This window comes from Squalius cephalus, assembly GCF_949319135.1.
Source record: "Squalius cephalus genome assembly, chromosome: 17".
Lineage (NCBI taxonomy): Eukaryota > Metazoa > Chordata > Actinopteri > Cypriniformes > Leuciscidae > Squalius > Squalius cephalus.
Genome location: NC_137138.1, coordinates 20,700,949 through 20,720,626, shown reverse-complemented (window position 1 = coordinate 20,720,626; position 19,678 = coordinate 20,700,949). Strand labels below are relative to the sequence as shown.

The 19,678-nt window shown below is 36.7% G+C and overlaps 1 protein-coding gene across 6 annotated transcripts in view; it reads right to left on the bottom strand.

The window, feature by feature from the left end:
* The window catches only part of tenm2b (teneurin transmembrane protein 2b), a 253,318-nt gene that overhangs the window by 19,924 nt on the left and 213,716 nt on the right, over nt 1-19,678 (bottom strand). For all 6 annotated transcript variants that reach the window (XM_079898743.1, XM_079898744.1, XM_079898745.1 and 3 more), the window contains 7 exons: nt 16,140-16,345; nt 14,342-14,537; nt 9,030-9,131; nt 5,478-5,672; nt 4,922-5,122; nt 2,468-2,653; nt 1,642-1,788 (listed from right to left, as the gene is read on the bottom strand). In XM_079898743.1, coding sequence (XP_079754869.1) covers nt 1,642-1,788; nt 2,468-2,653; nt 4,922-5,122; nt 5,478-5,672; nt 9,030-9,131; nt 14,342-14,537; nt 16,140-16,345 — 1,233 coding nt within the window. The remainder of the gene's footprint in view (nt 1-1,641; nt 1,789-2,467; nt 2,654-4,921; nt 5,123-5,477; nt 5,673-9,029; nt 9,132-14,341; nt 14,538-16,139; nt 16,346-19,678) is intronic.

The following is a 19,678-nucleotide window of genomic DNA, read 5'->3' as shown; positions in this document are numbered from 1 at the left end:
ATAAGTGAGTACACCCCTATGTTAAATTCCCATAGAGGCAGGCAGATTTTTATTTTTAAGTATTTAAAAAAAAAAAATTTTAGGATACTATGCATCCTGATAAAGTTCCCTTGGCCTTTGGAATTAAAATAGCCCCACATCATCACATAGCCTTCACCATACCTAGAGATTGGCATGGGGTACTTTCCATAAGATCATCTCTCAATGCAAATCAAACTAGCTTTTAGGCTAACTGAAATAAAACCATGCCAATCTCTATGTGATGATGTGGGGCTATTTTAATTCCAAAGGCCAAGGGAAGTTTATCAGGATGCATAGTATCCTAAAAAAAAAAAAAAAAAAAAAAAACTTAAAAATAAAAATCTGCCTGCCTCTATGGGAATTTAACATAAGGGTGTACTCACTTATGCACCATGTATTTTAAGGAAGAACATTTATTTATTTACGATACATTATTCATTCACAAAGAAAATTGGTGTCCTTAAAGGTTGGATTTTTCCTAATTTTTTAAATTAAGGCATTAAGTTCAATTTCCAAAATATGATTTTTTATTCCTCTTTTTAGTCAACTTTAGCATGGGTGTATTCACTTATGCATAGCACTGTATATATATATATATATATATATATATATATATATATATATTTTTTTTAAATAGTTCCTGCTGACCATTAAATCAGAGAACCATGAACATGCGAATGTATTGTTAAGTTGAGTTGTAATTTTAACCTAAACTATCTAAAAAACTATCTAACCTAAAAAAAAAAAAATGGAAAAAGGGTTGGGAATTCGGGCTGCAGGATGACTTAAAAGTATTTAAATAAATTAATTATTATTCGTATGTAAAAAAGAATCTAACTCTAATCAAAATTCAAATTCTAAAAAAAAAACAAAAAAACATTTGAGCTTTTATTGAAGAACATACAATTCTAGAAGCTTCCAGAATTACAAAATGAATTGTGTTTTTTTGTTATTGTAATTTGATATATCAATACTTCCAGTTTATGTAAATAAATAAAGGAACTGTTCGATGTTCGATACACTTTGTCTGTTCAAACCACTGATCTATATAGAGAACTGGATTGCTCATGACGTCATAAAAGTGAAGCCATCGCGCCGCCATATTGGTATTCCCTAGTAAGCTCACACATTGTATTGAATTAATAGGAAATTATATGATTTTAATCAGAAAACATTGCCTAACAAGATACCATTTTTATATCCGAAGTCTCCCTGTACATTCTTACAATGCAAACGTCCTCAGCATGCGAATGGTTATTTGCTTAAAGTAAAAAAAATGGGCACATGAGAAAAAGAGCAAATCTTATTGTTTGGCCAGTTTTATTCACAGTGAGAAGAAATAAAAATTACAACACCTCTCCGAACAAAAACATTCTGTCGCATTGATGGCATATGAAAGTTAGTGTTGGTCTAAAGAGACACATTTACAACCGTTCATTCAAATTAAAATGTTTATCGCACCGATATTTATCGTTGTGTGAACAAGGCCTTTGCAGTAGTGAGATAATAACTGTCCTATCTTATCAGTTTAGCATTTTCCCCATCAAGTCTTGACAGATATGATGCAAATGAGGCCAAATGGGAAAGAAACAATTTCTGCATTCATCATGCATTTCTTACCTCCTTCATTGTCCTTATTGTCATTGCAGGAGGTCTCCATGGCAACACTGCAGCCTGGCCCTCTCCAGCCAGTGTGACACTCACAGTGCCAGCTGTTCTGACCCATGATGCATTGCCCATTCCCATTGCACAGCCCTGGACAACCATCTGAAAGAGGAGAGAGATATTGATCAATTGTGTGAATATATTGGATTTGAGATGATTTAGTTTGATGCCCATTAGAAACACAAGGAGAAATGTTACTCGCCACTTAAAACTCACTACCATACTGACGGCATGCAAACTGTCGGACAAACTCCTGATGGACATCTATTATCAATGAACGCAAGCGAAACCATTATGAATGACTTTGGTTTGACTGCTGCATTTTGGATGGTGAATTCAGCGTCAAGATGTGTTGTGTGCTCAGAATCCATCAGCTATAATTGTCTGAAAACAATGATTTGAAAACGGTGGCAGAGAGGGAGAACTGTCCTCATTAGCATGAAAACAAGCATACTAATACATGCAAACAAAGTGGCATCTGTTAGTATTCTTTTTCTAGCTGGACTCCACAGTTCAACAAGTCATTTAATATTCTTATAGATGCGGATCACACAGTGAAAACTTTGTCCTTTGCTCGGAATGTGATTATAAAACAATGGCAACACACACAAATATGTATCATGCGCTGATGCAAACATGAGCAAATTAATCAAGACCAAACAACAAAACAGCGGCTGAAAAGTCTTTGAAAAAGAAGTCACAGAACCGAGGGAAATGCCTTTGACTAGCTCAAAGCTTCAAAGCAGAATAAGAGCATTTGTGTGCGTGTGTGTGTGTTTACCGATGGTGCAGTGTTCTCCATTCCATCCCTGTTCACACTGGCACTTGCCATCCCTGCAGGTCCCATGTTTCACACACTGTGGGTTACACAGTCTCTGGTCACAGCTTGTGCCTGTCCAGCCCTCCTCGCAGTGGCAAACGCCCCCGACACACACACCATGACTCCCACAATCTGCTGAACACACCTCTGGAGACAGAGAGAGAGAGAGAGAGAGAGAGAGAGAGAGAGAGAGAGAGAGGAAGAGAGAGTTGTTTTCACATTTGTTTTTCATCTCGTATATTTATCTTTATTTTATTCCTTCTTAATTAATTTAATTATTATTGTTTCTTTCAAATGTAAGCAATTTGCAGTTTTATTCTGTTATTTTAATTAATTGCTATTTGGCTTTGCACTGTTTTAATGATCTGCAGCAAAGCTGCAAATGCTTTGGCGACGTAAATAATTACATTGCCAAAAAATAACACAAATTTTTGTACTGAATGCCATTTATGTCAATATCACACTAAAATAGCTGTATTATTGACAAAAGTTTGGAGTCAGTAAGATTTCTTAAAATAAATTATGACTTTTATTCAGCAAGGATGCATTAAATTGACCAAAAGTGACATTAAAGATAATTATTATGTTATAATTATTATGTTAGATAGTATAATGCTACATTTATTTCAAATAAATGCTGTTTGAACCTATTCATCAAAAAATCCTGAAAAATCCTTGGTCACCATAAAAGACTTTATAAAAATTTAAATCAAAATTGAAAATTAATAATAAACATTTGAAAAATTGTACCGACCGCAAACTTTTACATTACATTTTTATCCACAAAATATTTGTAAATATGCATGTTTGAGCACAAAAATTTTTTTTTTTTAAATATTTCATTTATTTATTTATAAATAAATATTTTATTCACTAATCACCCACAATTTAGTTCAACAGATAGTTTCCTATCTAGAGAACTTTCTGTGCTGGTTGCGGCATGCATATTTTAACCAAGTTAATATTGAAGGGGGTGGATTGGAATCCACTGCTGCTTCAATGTATATGTAATGAGTGATTATAATCAAGGTATTAATCAATATTTTTCCTTCTAAATATCAAATGAGTTGAATGACTTCTTTGGAGATTTTACTTTGTTAAAGAAGTTACCAGTGTTATTACTGAAATGTTCTTTTCATGTTTTCTTTAATGTCTGTATTTGATATCTGAATGCAGTAACAGTGCTTGCTCATTTAACCCGGCTTCAAGAAATTAAATAGGAAAATGTTTTGTGTTTGAGAAAGGTCTTCAACATGTTAAAACACATAGGGGTCATTGAAGCCAATAATTTAAGGGACCATTTCTTTGTTAAAGCCTTACTTAGACTGAAATGTAGCTCTCCTTGAGAAAGAACGCATTATCTTAATGTTTTGAGACGAGACTCCTGTTTATAGTTAGAGCCAGGCCAAATCCAACCTTGGAAAAGCTGTGTATCGGTGTGTGTGTTAGTCTTCTTGCTTACAAGGTTAAGGAATCACTATGTTTATCTGTTTCTTAGCCAATGAGAATCATTCAACCTGTAAGCAATGCCGTAGCTTAGACCTTGGAAATGGTATAACTGCTGTGATCTTTGTAACTGTAAGCGGGGCGGCCTACGAACTCCTGTGTGAGTCTTGAAGCTGACTTCTGCTGATGAAACTGCAAACTATCTTCAGTAAAACTTTTCTTCAATTTTTTATAATTCTGACTCCGGGTCTTCTTTCAAACATCTGGTCCTTGGGTCCTAAACTGTTAACCCTTAACAATAACATTATTAAATGAATCTCCTTCATGTAAATTAGAATTAGAATGATTGGTAACACTTTACTTAAAGCCTTTATGTATAATGCATTATAAAAGTATTTAAAAGCCAGTATTTTAATGCATTAATTATGCCTTGTAATGCATGTTATAATGCATTGTATGGTCTCATCAATAATTTCAACCAAAGTTATAATATATTATAATACACCTTTAGAAAGTATAATGCATTAATGCATAAATGTATAATGCATTTTAACGCGATAAGATTTTTTTTTTATAAAAAAAAATATATATAGTGCATTATGATGTACATAATGAATACCTTTATAATGCATTATAGTTAAAGGCTTTTACCGAATACCGAATATTTAAAAACATTTTTTATTATTATTATATTTTATTTATGAAGCTTATTTTGGATTGCACCTCATCCACACAAGTTTGAATTGCGTCCACAAATGTTTTGAGGTGTGTCTTATTTACATATGAATCTGGTGCTAAAACAGCACACGCAGCAAGTGCAAATAAACAACACTATCAGCGAGCGCAATTCATGCTTAGTGAACCCCCGCCCTGAGAGTGCAGATGATGAAAATGAAAGATTGGAATACATCGCAGCACAGCTTGAGAAGAGAGCAAGTGAGGAGGTGGAATTGGCTGATGGGAACGCACCCGTGGAGCAGTCAGGACCCATCCAGTTGGGGTCACAGCTGCAGAGGCCCGTGTCGGGGCTGTAGACTCCGTGGCCGTTGCACTGATCCGGGCACTGGGCTCTGGACACATCACATAGAGGCCCAGACCAACCCGGTTTACAGTGGCACTGACCGGACACGCAGCTGCCATGTCCAGAACACGTGGGGTCAAGACAATCCACTGCAGAGAAAGAAACAGAGCGTTGGAAAAAGCTTTTTTTCTCTCATTCTCTTTTTTTCTTTTCGCTTTCCTCCTCATCTTTCACTTCTCCTTCCTAAACTCACCTCTGGGATCTCAACACTTTCAGAAACTAGCTGCTCATATGAACATGCACTCAGAGACTCCGTTTCTGCCCAATTTCTTAAAAGCCAGATCAATAGAATGGATTTCATCACTTTAATAAAGTTTACTATGCTTGTATCAGCACGCTTTTATAGCAGACATTTGAAATCTGAGATTCTCAGAGGAAGAGGTTTTTTTTCCGTGAGTGCTGAAACAAGTTTTGAAAATGAGAAGCTGTCGACATGCTCATTACCTTCCTCGCAGGACTCGCCACGGTAACCCGCTTCACAGGTGCAGCTGCCCTGGGCGCAGGTCCCGTGACCGCCACAGCTGGGGTCGACGCACTGGCTCTGGGGCACGTCACACTCCAGCCCCTTCCAGCCGCTGTAGCACATGCACACACCCTTGCTGTACTGCCCGTTCCCACTGCACAGCACGGGACAAGCCACTGCAATGGAGACAGAACCAAAGGATGCAGGAGGGAAAACAAATGAGGGAGTGAGGGAAGGACAGAAGACGAGGATGTTTGAGAGGAATTAGTGAAAACCAGCTTCATTAAGAGAAGTTCAGGTATGAAATGTAAGATAAGATAAGAGAAAAATGAAGCATAGAGTTAATTCAAACGAATCCACTGAACTGTTTGAAAACACCTCAAACTGCATGTGCGTCAAGGGCTGTGAATCCCCAAATCAGAATAAATAAATAAATTAATGTGATTGTTTTCTGGCAATAATCAAATGCAGCCTCCTGAACTGTCCTGACATATATGTGAACTGGCTTGTTCAGATGAACAAGATTGAAAAGAAAAGAAATGATTCATCAATTCCAGTCTCTATGTAGAATCAACTCCATGGCAGAATGTTCCATCTTTTATATTGAAATACAGAAATTGATCTCTTAAGTTTAATGTCACCCCAATCAAAAGTCATTCATTAAAAACACTCATTGTTTTTACTGCTGAGATTAAATTATACTATAATCTGAAATATTACTACAATTTAAAATAATTGTTTTTAAAATTGTTGTAAAATAACTTGTTTTCTATTTTAATATATTTTAAAAATGTAATTTATTCGTTTGATGGATACTTATTAAAAAAAATATTCATTTGGTGCTCAAGAAACATTTCTTATTATTATCAATGTTGAAAAGAGTTGTACTGCTTAATTTTATTGTGTGAACACCATGACGCAGTTTTTTAGGACAGCATATATTTAAAATAGAAATCTTTTGTAACTTTTTGTGATCAATTTAATGAAGCCTTTGTAGATTTTTTAATTAATCAATTTCTTAAAAAAAAAAAAAGTAAATCAAAAAAAGTAAATTGTTCAGATGAACCAGATTAAAGAATAATACATTTCCTGGAATTTTGTATATATTTTATATTGGAATATAAAAGTAAGTTTAATGTCACCCTAATCAAGATAAAAAATGAATAAAAAAAAAACTTTGCTTTTGTGCCAGAATATACTGCTGAGATTAAATTTGAAATTTTACAATCTGATATTATCAAATTATATAATCTGAAACATACCATGTATTTCCAACTAAAAAGTTACAATGTAGTTAAGATAATTTTACTTTTTCGCAAAAAAAAAAAAACTAAATAAAATAGCTTGTAACTTAACGAGGTACACTTTCTTTGATAGTTTCTCCAACATTAGCCTGCATATACTCAAGATGAGCAGAAACGTATTAGAAAATCTTAAAGTTTACAATGAAAACTTGCCTGTGAATGAATATAGAAAAAGAAGAAAAGAATCATGCCTCGCTCTTTTCCGTCACAGGGTTCGCTATTCGGCATAAACGCTGCATGCTCTCTCTGTATATAGTAATAAGAAAGACTATGCCATGTGTAATTAAGGTAGCGCGCTTCAAAGCCAATATCAACAGTGCTCCCTGCTACTCAAGAGGAGACAGCATCGACAGTAATAGACTAGCCGTATCTAGCCTCAGGTGAGCTCACACATATTTCTCTTTACGAAGCCTCCACTGAGAGCACTTCATCACTCAAAAAGATTTGTCTGGCACAGTAATGCCAACAAACCCATTAGACATTTTGGCATAAATGAGACGGGATTAATCAGGGATGTTGTAATTCATCCGTCTGGATCTCAGCGTGATGTGACAGTGTCATGGAGCCGTTTCGACAAATGTCCAGAGCTTATGTACACTGACGATCTCATGACACATTTTGAGCTCGAGGGAAAATTCTGCTGCTGGGAAAAACAGCTTCAGAATCAAACATGTAGCAAGTCATATTCATATATGACTTGTGCAACTTATGGCAAATTGCACATAAAAACTCACTTAAAAATAAATGCAGTGGATCACAAAGGTTATTTTTAAGTCATGGTAAATAAATGTAATATAAAAGTAAATGTTGAATAGCAACTACGTTTTAAATGACACAATAATGATATAGCTTGATATTACTTAGTTTACATATTAGTGTTGTCACGATACTGGAATTTATAATTTCGATACGATACCTTGAAAAATATTGATATTCAATGACATTTTCAATACCACAGGGGAAACTGTCATACATCCCATCATACAAATAATTAGTTTTTATCTTTTATCTATGATAATTTGGGTAATTTTGTTATAATATCTTACACACTGCACAGGGATGCTTTATTTGAATCACTGAACTAGATAAAAAAAATAAAATAATAAAAATAAAAAAAATTGCAAAAAATAGCACAAATAAATACAATAGAATAAAGAGACAAATTAAATAAACATGGCTTTAAGTTTTACAGGTGGGTCAAACAGTAGTATTCAGATTCAGAAATACTACAGATATGAAAGTAATTAAATGTAAAATAACACTGGATAGTTTTCATTGTAAAAAATAAATACATATTAACGCTCACAATTAAAGTTACAAAAGTTCAGTCAAGAGCAGCGAGTGATTTTCGACTTGTCTTTTGTTCTTTGATTAACATTAGCATATTTATTAGGCTGCTGTCTCTTTAAAAGCTTATGCAAAGATCACATATACTGTATAAAATCCTGAATAAAAGCTTCAGTGAGCGACATCTTCTGTTTGGTCATCAGTAAGACATTACAACACGTTTCATTTTTAATAAAACGCAACACTGCAAATGATAATAAAGGATGAACAGACAATAAGAATGACAGTGTGACGAACAATGGTATATTCATTAATAATTCCGTTTACACGAAACACTGTAAGTCATCCTTTGTCAATTATAACTGTGCTAACTCTACTTCAACTCGTACTTCAACACAACCAAGACTTATAAAGCATTTTTAGTATGCATAAATGTTTCACATAGTTAGCAAATGATGTTTGTTATGTAACTATGTAACTATGTAACAAGATATTTTTCAACATCAGAAGTTGTTCCACATTCCACATGTATAATGGCGTGGACACTGATAATGATTTTTATACGCAAACTGTTACCTAATCATAACAGTGGGCGTTTACTTCTAAGTCTTGAATGCTACACACCCATCAAAATGGAGTGTTTGAAAAAAAAATGTATGTTATAATCTTGATAACATTATAAGTGGACCTCAGAGAACATTATAAAAAAAATGCAGACAATAATGCCACAATATGAAAAAATCTTAATTGTCATAATAAATATAAACTATATAATTTATTTGCATTTATAAATGTGAAAGTGACGTGTTTTTTACTGCACAAAGTGTTTTTATACAACACAACTTTTCTGTAAGACTACTAAAAAATATATTTTGACAAATGCTGCAATGTGAAACACCATTTTTAATGTAAACACTCCTGCAGTGTGACAGTAAACAGTACCTTTGGAGCAGTCCGTGCCGTGGAACCCTGGGAAGCAATGACACGCTCCTGACATGCACTCTCCGTTGCCATGGCAATTCTGCGGGCACTCTTCCACTGAGTCTGAGACGACACATAAGAGACGGACGCATTTTACAACCCTCAGTTATTAATGAGGGACAGTGGAATGTAGAAAACCTTTTAAACCCTGTTGTCTGACAGAAGAAAGCGAGTCATAACACTATGAACTGTCTTGCATTTTGTGAGATAATCTTTTACACAGCATGGTGCAACGTGAACTTTCAGTCAGCGTCATTGACAGTTCAGTGGCAATGTGTGAATTACTGTGACACATTTCACCAAAGCCTTATGGGAAATATAACACTATGACTGTGGCAAAGCTAAAATAAATTATGCTTTTCAAATCAGCAGTAGCCATCAACCGAATGTCACATACACACATTAATACAGAATGTGATTTTTTGATCTCAAGATCTAAGAGACCTCAAGAGCACATTGTGTGTGTGTGTGTGTGTGTGTGTGTGTGTGTGTGTGTGTGTGTGTGTGTGTGTGTGTGTGTGTGTGTGTGAGTGTGTGTGTTACTCCTCAAACTGAATAGATAAGCATACATACTGTTTTGAATATAGTGGACCCCAAAAAAATATTTGGACACTTGAGCCACACTTAAAAATTAATGGATGTCATTCTATTAGATAAATATCAAAGTGGCATCTGCAAACAAATCATGGTCCATCATTTTCTCCAAACTAATTTGACTTTTCAGAATCATTTTTTGCAGTGACTTGTAAACAACTGATCTCAAGGTTATTTTGAGTGGATGTATGAAATTGGATCTCCTCAAGTTCACCCAGGTGTCCTAAAAGAGTAAGCATAGGTGTGGTTCTTAACATGTTACTCTAATGTTTGACAACCAGAAAGTGTGCAAATACTTTTTAGTATTTCTTATTCTTAATAAAAAAAAAAATAAAAAAAAAATTCTTTTGATAAACAAAGATTTATACTGTTCAAACTGTATATTCTATATACATTTTGCCCTAAACCTACCCCTAATCCTTACTTATGTATTTTAACAACGTAATTCAGATTGACAGCATTTATTTATTTATCACTACATCCTTATGCATCGCTTTCTGCCAGGACTTTTTTATGTGCTTTTCTCAACTCAGTGAAGTGATGTCGGTGTCTGGGTTAGCAGTAGCATGAGCCATCAGGCAAGTGTTATTTAAATAAACTCCTGATGTACTTACAAACTTTCCAATGCCTCGTTTTATGAGTACAGAACCTACTTGTACTACTGTAGAAGTTTGGTACCATTCTGGGCATTATTAGTGGAGTAATTTATGAGATACAAATTTAGAGCCAATAGCGCCTGCACTAAGCCATTCGGCTGATATCTCTAAATAAGCTTTAACTTTAAAAATGTTCAACCAAGGGAAAAAGTGTATTTGGCTCGATGTCATGGTGCAAAGGACCCTAGGTTGATTTTACTCCGAACCATCCCTTTAAGTGGTTATGTTTAGCTTTGGAGATAGGCTTATTTTATTTGTAAACATTTGAATGAACTCAATAATAATGGAATTATTGTCTAATAAAGGTTGGTTTAAAGCACTTAATGTCATTTTTCCCATTTTCCGTGACCTAATCTAAAGTGATAACTATTTACAGTTAATATGTTGTTAACAAAGCATTATCTAACTCTTTACATATGAGCTAATTAAACAGTAACACTTTGTTAATTACAGTGACAATGAATGAAGAACTCACTATTTGTATATAGTCTATTAATGTATTAACTACAGTTTATAATCTATCAATTAACTATTTGAAAACTATTTGTAAATACTTTATTACACTATACTTGTTCTAAAGTGTTACCAACATTTCTTATTATTATCAATATTGCAAGCAAATTTTCTCCTTAAATTTGGATTGTTTAATGAATAGAAAGTTCAAAAGAACAGCATTTCTATTCTATTGAATTTTTTGTAATGTAAAACAATGTAACAATGAAAAAGTCTTGACTGTTACTTTTGATCAATTTGCTGAATAAAACTGTTGATTTCTTTAAAAAATTAAAAAATAAATAAAAACTCTAGTCAGTAGTGTATTAAATATATAAAGAATATATTTACAAACCAATTTGAAACACATTCATATCTGGTTGTAAATCTGATTAATACGATTTTTTATGTTTTTATATTTTTTATGTTTTTGTTGTTTTTTTTTTTAGATCATTTGGGACACAATTCCTATCCATTTTCACTCATTCTTTGTCCATATATTGAAGCATACAACAGTTGCTATGTTCTGAATTTTGAAAGAGTGAACAAGTGAGCAGTTTATGCATGAATATTTAAACACAATATATACAGTACATGAATATGTAAAATATAGCAATGCCTCCTATACGCTTCAGGAGTTCTGCATTTGACAGACAGGAGGTCAAATTTCCACTTTTCCATCCTTCACTGACAGCTCCTCTCAGCTGTTGTAGAACAAAGCCTCGAAGTTGGCATTTCGCTTATGCGAAGTCATCACTATGGCAACCTTTGTGGATATAGTGGATATTGACTAAACTGCCTGGACAAACATTTTTCAGTGCTTACTTTTATTTTACAAATACAACGATTCCTTGTGTGGCCTTAAGAAATGTAAATGAAAGCCAGTGTTGGGCAAGCTACTTGGTAAATGTAGTGAGCAAAGCTACAGCAATATGGCAAAAGTAGTTTACTACATCTAAGCTATTTAAAAAAAAATTTTATAATTTTTTAACATTCTCTGTATTAAATTTTCTACATTGGCACAAAGAAAAACTCTAACAAAATTAACTTTGCGCTTACAGTGTGCAGTAATATTCTTACATATGTAAACAATTTATATTTTAACACAGGTAATGATATAGGGGAGAAAAAAGAAGAGAAAAAAAGGTTGGGGGGAGGTAGTAGTAGTAGTAGTAGTGGGGTTAAGGTTCAATTATTGCCTTATTAAAGTCTTATTAAAATAATTAATAAAGTGTTTCCATACTACATCAAAATTATCAGTCTTCTTTTTTAAGGAAAATCTAATCTTTTCGATTTGAAGGTGGTGCATAACATCTCTAACCAGGGCAGAGCAGTGAGGTGGATTTTTTTGTTTCCATTCGAGCAAAATCAATCTACGTGCTAAGAGTATGACAACTCCAAGCACAATACACTGTTTTTTAGACAGCTCCAGATTGTCACTACTGACACCAAAAATAGCCATAACAGGGTCTGGATCTAGTGGTTTTCCCAACACCTTTGACAGTAATTGAAAAACTGAAATCCAATAACTACGAATATTAGGACACATCCAAAACATATGTCCTAGTGATGCTGATGTTTGACTGCATCTATTGCATATTGGGTTCACAGAAGAGAACATCCTAGAGAGCTTTCGTTTAGACAGATGAAGTCTATGTAAGATCTTGAATTGTATTAAACCGTGTCTAATGCACTACAATTAAATTTTTACGCAAAACTTTTGTTTTCACCCCCATTTTTCATGAGCTGAACTCAAAGATCTAAGACTTTTTCTATGTACATAAAAGGCCTATTTCTCTCAAATATTGTTCACAAATTTGTCTAAATCTGTGTTAGTGAGCACTTCTCCTTTTCCAAATTAATCCATCCACCTCACAGGTGTGGCATATCAAGACGCTGATTAGACAGCATGATTATTGCACAGGTGTGCCTTAGGCTGGCCACAATAAAAGGCCACTCTAATATGAGCAGTTTTATCACACATCACAATGCCACAGGTGTCGCAAGTTTTGAGGAAGAGTGCAATTGGCATGCTGACTGCAGGAATGTCCACCAGAGCTGTTGCCCGTTAATTGAATGTTCATTTTTCTACCATAAGCTGTCTCCAAAGGCATTTCAGAGAATTTGGCAGTACATCCAACCGGCCTCACAACCACAGACCAAGTGCCAACCACACCAGCCCAGGACACATCCAGCATCTTCACCTCCAAGATCGTCTGAGACCAGCCACCCGGACAGCTGCTGCAACAATCGGTTTGCATAACCAAAGAATTTCTGCACAAACTGTCAGAAACTGTCTCAGGGAAGCTCATCTGCATGCTCGTCATCCTCATCGGGGTCTCGACCTGACTGCAGTTCGTCGTCGTAACCGACTTGAGTGGGCAAATGCTCACATTCATGGCGTCTGGCACTTTGGAAAGGTGTTCTCTTTGGAAAGGATGAATCCCGGTTTTCACTGTACAGGGCATATGGCAGACGTGTATGGCGTTGTGTGGGAGAGTGGTTTGCTGATGTCAACGTTGTGGATCGAGTGGCCCATGGTGGCGGTGGGGTTATGGTATGGGCAGGCGTATGTTATGGACAACGAACACAGGTGCATTTTATTGATGGCATTTTGAATGCACAGAGATACCGTGATGAGATCCTGAGGCCCATTGTTGTGCCATTCATCCACGATCATCACTTCATGTTGCAGTATGATAATGCACGGACCCATGTTGCAAGGATCTGTACACAATTCCTGGAAGCTGAAAACATCCCAGTTCTTGCATGGCCAGCATACTCACCAGACATGTCACCCATGGAGCATGTTTGGGATGCTCTAGATCGGCGTATACGACAGCGTGTTCCAGGTCCTGCCAATATACAGCAACTTCGCACAGCCATTGAAGAGGAGTGGACCAACATTCCACAGGCCACAATCAACAACCTGGTCAAGTCTATGCGAAGGAGATGTGTTGCACTGCATGAGGCAAATGGTGGTCACACCAGATACTGACCACCAGATACCCAGTTTTCCACATCGCGGGAATGAAATCATATGGCCCTGGTTGCCAACCGCCGTGAAATACGAAGAAGTCACCGTCACTTACTGATCCAGCAGTGATACTTTGCAGTTGTATTTCTGATTTGAGATTTAGAAATGCTTGGGAAAATGTAGCTTGTGTGGACGCTTATCGCACTACTTGATCAAAAAAAGAGTTTCGCTACTGAAAAGCAATTTAATTCAGAAAACAGCGACGCTATCACCATGCTACTGAGAAATGTAGATAAACTAGTAGTGTCACTACTTAGCGACGCTACTGCCCAACACTGGTGAAAGCAATAAAAGGAGCTCTCCCTCAACTGCACACATTCAAACTGAAATATATTATAAGGTTAAGGGTGGATCATGTGTACTGTGTAAGCTGCTTGGAGTGAAACACATCCTCTATAGGCCTACAGCAGGTCACCAAGCAAACAAATTTTTATTTTAGCATCTTTTTGAAAATGTTGACCCTTGGTGTGTAAATAAAAGCTGGAGGTGTGTACCTAGAGCCACAGTGCTGAATGAGACTGGCTCTTTCTCTCTGCCGTCATTGTAGAAGGCCAAGTGCCAGGTGCCGGGGTCCAGATACTGAACAAAGATTGCCTCATTCTGAACAACGGTCTGAATACTGCGCCGCTCACGAGGAGACTCAATAACGCTCCACTTCTCCTTTCCATCCAGCCTTTCCATAAAGTCATACTGAAGAGACACAGAGAGAGAGGTGAAAACAGGACGTCATCTTCACTAAACACTGTAATTACAATCAAAAAAGTCAAATTAAATCAAAATGTAGAGGAGATAACAACTCTGAAATGTGATAAGACACATGTAAGAATGCTGCAGACAAATATGCAGCGATAATTTGGAAATCATATACAATTCATTATGAAGAGTTGCAAAAAATAAATAAATAAATAATAAAAGCCTGTCTACACAGATGGTCTCTTCATGGTAATTAACAAAAACCTGTATTTTTAAGGAGGAACATTATAGAGAACCAGATTTCCTTTCTCTAAAACGGTTACCTCACACACTGTCCCACAAAATGGTGACAAATCCCAGTTTTCAATGGTTGGGTTTTGTCGGATCAGTATGTTAACCCTTTCTGTCAGGACCACTGATTGACCAACATGAATGTATTGCAGATAGCATTAATTAATTTTAATGCAAAACATAATTAGAGAATTTTAGTCTGATTCAGGGGGAATCAGAATGTCATTCTGACTGACAAGAGGAGGAGCTGGTTATGGAGGAGGGAATTGGCTCCTGAGAAACGCGATAGCTGCTGATAATACTGAAGGAGCTTATATATGAATACAGTGATAGGCGTTGTATTCCTATAGGTAGACGTGTATCAGCTGAGAGTCAGCTGATGCGTGCTTGACTAACGTGACCTGCCAGAGCTGACGCTACGCTTGATTATGGTGTTTGCTGGGGCAGTGTGAACATAACAGTGTCATTAAAATTCATATATAATATATCATTAAAAAGAACCGGCTCATAAGATTAATTCATTTGCAACACAGTTGTCCTAGTTAAGACGCAATGTCGGTTTAGTACTCATTATATTATCTTTCTGCATAGTCTTTGTCTCTCAACATATTCAATTAAAGCTTATGAGCGTTAAAGGGATAGTTCACCCAAAAATGTAAATTCTGTCATCATTTACTCACCCTCATGTCGTTCCAAACCCTTAAAAATTTTGTTTATCTTCGAACACAAATAAAATGATTGTTAATAAAACCTGAGAGTTTTTTGTCCCTCAAATGAAAGTCCATTTCACCAACACTTTCATGATTCAAAAAGTCCATAAAGACATTGTAAAAGTAATCTATATGAATTGAGCTGTCTAGTCTAGATTTTCTGAGGAGATAAGATCGCTTTATATAATGCACAGATTTAATTTAGGCTTTTATTTACATATAAACATCAACACACATACAATAATCAAATCAAATACTGTACGGTAAACAGAACCAATTTATATGGATTATGTTTATATGTCTTTATTACATTTTTGAATTATTTTGGTGGAATGGGCTTTTAATGAACATACATAAATCTCTCAGGTTTCATTAAAACATCTCATTTGTGTTTTTCGAAGGTGAATGAAAGTCTGGGTTTGGAAAGACATGAGGGTGAGTAAATCATGACAGAATTTTCATTTTTGGGTGAACTAACCCTTTAACAAAAACTGAACCGAACGTGGTTTTAGTATTTATCAACTGGATACTCAACTTTAATTATAAGTGGACATGGCTCCTTTAAGAGAAGAAACAAGACATGAGGCGATTTGCTCACCTGAGCATGTGAAGGAGGCAGGCCTTTCCGCATGTAGACCCCAAACAGTGCGTCCTTGCCCAGGGAGATGTTGAACTTGAGGAAGTGTGGCTGGCGCAGGTGAAGCAGAGACCTCCAGAAGACGCCTGGAGGAACATCCTGACTGACACGCTGACCCAGCTCCAACTCCCCGCTGTTTATACTGCTGTTCTTCAACACCCACGGCCCTGAGACGGACGCCAAGAGAAGAAACAAGATTTGTTTGATTAAAAAAAGTCTTTCAAAGACAGGAAGAATGGGGAATATCCTCAGCTCTGTATGAAAATATTTGCAGTGTGTACAAAGAAAAATCAACATATATTATTCTGCGGAGACGCAGCTCTGCGCTAATGAGTGTGTGGTGCGGGCTGCCAAAGTCATCAACCCTAAATCAAACCCTGTCTTTTCCCTTGAGATCATAATACCTCTGCATGACAGCAATGGCCACACACGCACACTTCCCTTCCCACTACACCTGCTAATTCTGTCCTCTAGAGAGAAAACTGCTGCCATGTTGACAGCGCAGATAGATCGCAGCAACTCCAATCAGAAAATAACCCAGCAAACGGGCCTTGATGGTATCAGAAGCAACATACACACACACACACACACTCTTTGTGTCTGATGGGCCAGCACAACATGAGTGGGCTTGGTGTTAGCTGTCAGTCTAGTCGGCTTTCTCGATGCTTGATGTGCCCTGATAAGCAGAGACAATCTGTTTCCCTGCCTGCAAAAACCTCTGGCTGCATTTAAACGAGTTATGGAGAGAGATGAATTGAATTGATCGAGCGCAAGCAGGCTCTTTCCCTAAATGGATCAAGCCTCTCTTTTTTTTTTTTTTGCTGGAGAACATGTGCACGTACACGCAGTGTCAGGTCTGAGTGACAGGTCGGTTAAAGCGGTCCATTCTCGTAACCAGTGGGAGCTCGCACCAACCTCCCTCATTAACACGGAGCATGGATGAACAGCTCTGTGCTGAAGAAGAGCAATACACTCAGAGAGAGAGAGAGAGAGATGGAGAAAGTGAGATAGGTGGGGAAGCAAAAAAAAAGTGGGAGAGAAAATCCCATGGAGAGGGAGCATGAGAAGAGTCTTCTGTTGAGGAGCTGAAGTTCACACTCCTCATGCTCTCAATCAGCCAGAACTGCCTATATCAGAGCCTTATATAACTTATACCAATGATGGAAATAAGAGCAAAATATGTGGGAGAGCATTGCTATGGTATGACGATATAGTATTGCAATAGGTAGCACTTCTATGTTAATACTGAATCAAAACTAGTTAGCACATATGTTATAATCGAGAAGGCTTAATAACAGTATTTGGTTATGGTTACACTTAAATAAGTTATAAATTAGATAAATAATTAGATATGAAATTGAATAAAACACAGTTAATTGTACCCAGAATGTATGTAGAATGTTACCTAAGAAAAAGAGAGAGAGTGAGCAAGAGAGAGCGAGAAAGTGTAGAGAGAAAGAGAGATGGAAGGCAGAGCTCAGGTAGAGATGAAGAGCAAAGCTCCCAAGAGGAGACAAAGAAGCCCGCGAGCAACAGTTACAACCTTCTTTCATCCCTTCCTTGACCATGTGACTGAAACCCAAATGTGAGACATTCAAACTGACCAATGAGTAGATTGCAACTTCCCCCACCATCCTAAATGTGTGACAATTAGAAGACCCTTGATGTACACACATCTTGGCCTATAGGCCTTGATCATTATCAGTACCTTTTTGCCTTTAGGAATTCCAAATGGCCCTTGGAGGGGGTTGGAACAGAAAAGCAAAAGTCCGTCCCTTTTCAAGCCTTCAATTCCCAGTGGATGAAATCAAGTAATGGCCTATGTTTTCCAAATGAAAATTCTGTTTCACTCAAATGGATTTCACATTACAAGTCAAATGACCTGCTATTGTTGATTCAAGCAGAAAATGTTAATGAAGAATCTATCATCATGAGCTTAAAAGGATCAAAGATTCCTCAAAAGGCTTAATGTGTGTCTCGTAGACGTTGCATTAAGATTGAAAGCAGTATCAATAATGTAAAAAATGTGATGTGCAGTCAAATGTCCCGCTGTTAAACAAGTGTTCTCACAGGTACACTTGTTGTGCTTCATGGGAGTTTTGACGTGTTTTATAGACTCGATATGGGTTCTTATCCAAATGTGGAGACCCCCCCCAAAAAAAAAAATAAAAAAAATAAAACAGCACCCCCAACTTAAAACATTTTCCCGCGCCCCTGTTCAGCGATGTTTTCTATTCAGTCTTGACCTCTTTTGCTTGCTTTCTGTATTTTCTGTGTCTGGCTTTCATGCTATATGCATACATAAAATTGCTAGTCCGTGACGCTATCAGAAGCACTTTTCATGAGAAAGTCAAAAAGGCACATGATGCTTGTGTTGAGAGATTCACTGAGGTCCTGACATGTATATCCTCATAACAACAACATTAAAACTGGAGAACGGTGTGAGCCCAGCATCATGCTTCTTCTCCCCCACTGACAGCTCACCATTACACATGTGTCTGTGTGTCTGTAGGACAGCTAGCCCTTCTCCAGAAAGCTCTCCATCAAAGTGAAGGGGAAAAAACACTTCAGAAAAACAGAGCAGGAGAGAAAGCAAATGCACTCTAAAGCTTTTTGCACCTGATGTCCTTCCTCCCACATTATGTTCATCCAGTATCAGACAGAAGTCCTTCCATTACCAACCCAGGCTCATTAGAAAAACGTGCCTGTGGCATTTCTGCAAAATGATATTGCGTTGCTTCTTGCATGTTCTGCTGCATTTTCATAGTGGCAAGTCCAGTAAGTGGTGCATGTTCAATTTTCTCTGAAAAGGTCAATCACATTTGAAAGTAATGTACCATCTACATTAAATCCTACCCTAAACATAACTGATAGTGTTAACAAAAGCAAATGTGAGTAAACCATGGCATTTTAGCTTGCTTATACAAGCGTTTGTGCTCTTTTATCGAGCGTTGTGACTCATGTTTCACAAGACTTGTACAATGTCAGAAAAGCTATACTGTAGAGCTGGGCTGCGTTTCCTGAAACCTTCTTAACGCTACGTCGTTCTTAAGTTACACCTTAAGCTGTACCTTATCGTTAATATGTGTTTCCCGAAACGTTCTTGGATAAGTATACCTTCTGTAAGTCATACGTTCGAAAGGTTGGTCTGGACCACTCTAAGCTTTACCTTGTCACTGTTGCAGGTCTATATGAATATAATTCTGAAGTTTTAATGCACACAGACAGTGTTCAATTAGGCGAATTCAAGTGTTTTCATGCAAAGAATAAAATTGTCATTACACTGATTGTTGTTAGATTTTTAATTATATTATGTAAAAGGTACATCAGCTGGCAAACCATTAAAGGCTTAATAGTCTATTTAAAGGGAATGATTGTGGTGGGGAGTTTGCTCAAACTATGGCAGCGATACAGCGAATAGTTGTTCTAAAAGACGGCGCCGTCTGCGGAGCGCTTTCAAAGGCCAGTGAAAGCATAGGCTACTGTCAGTTAAGTCCTAT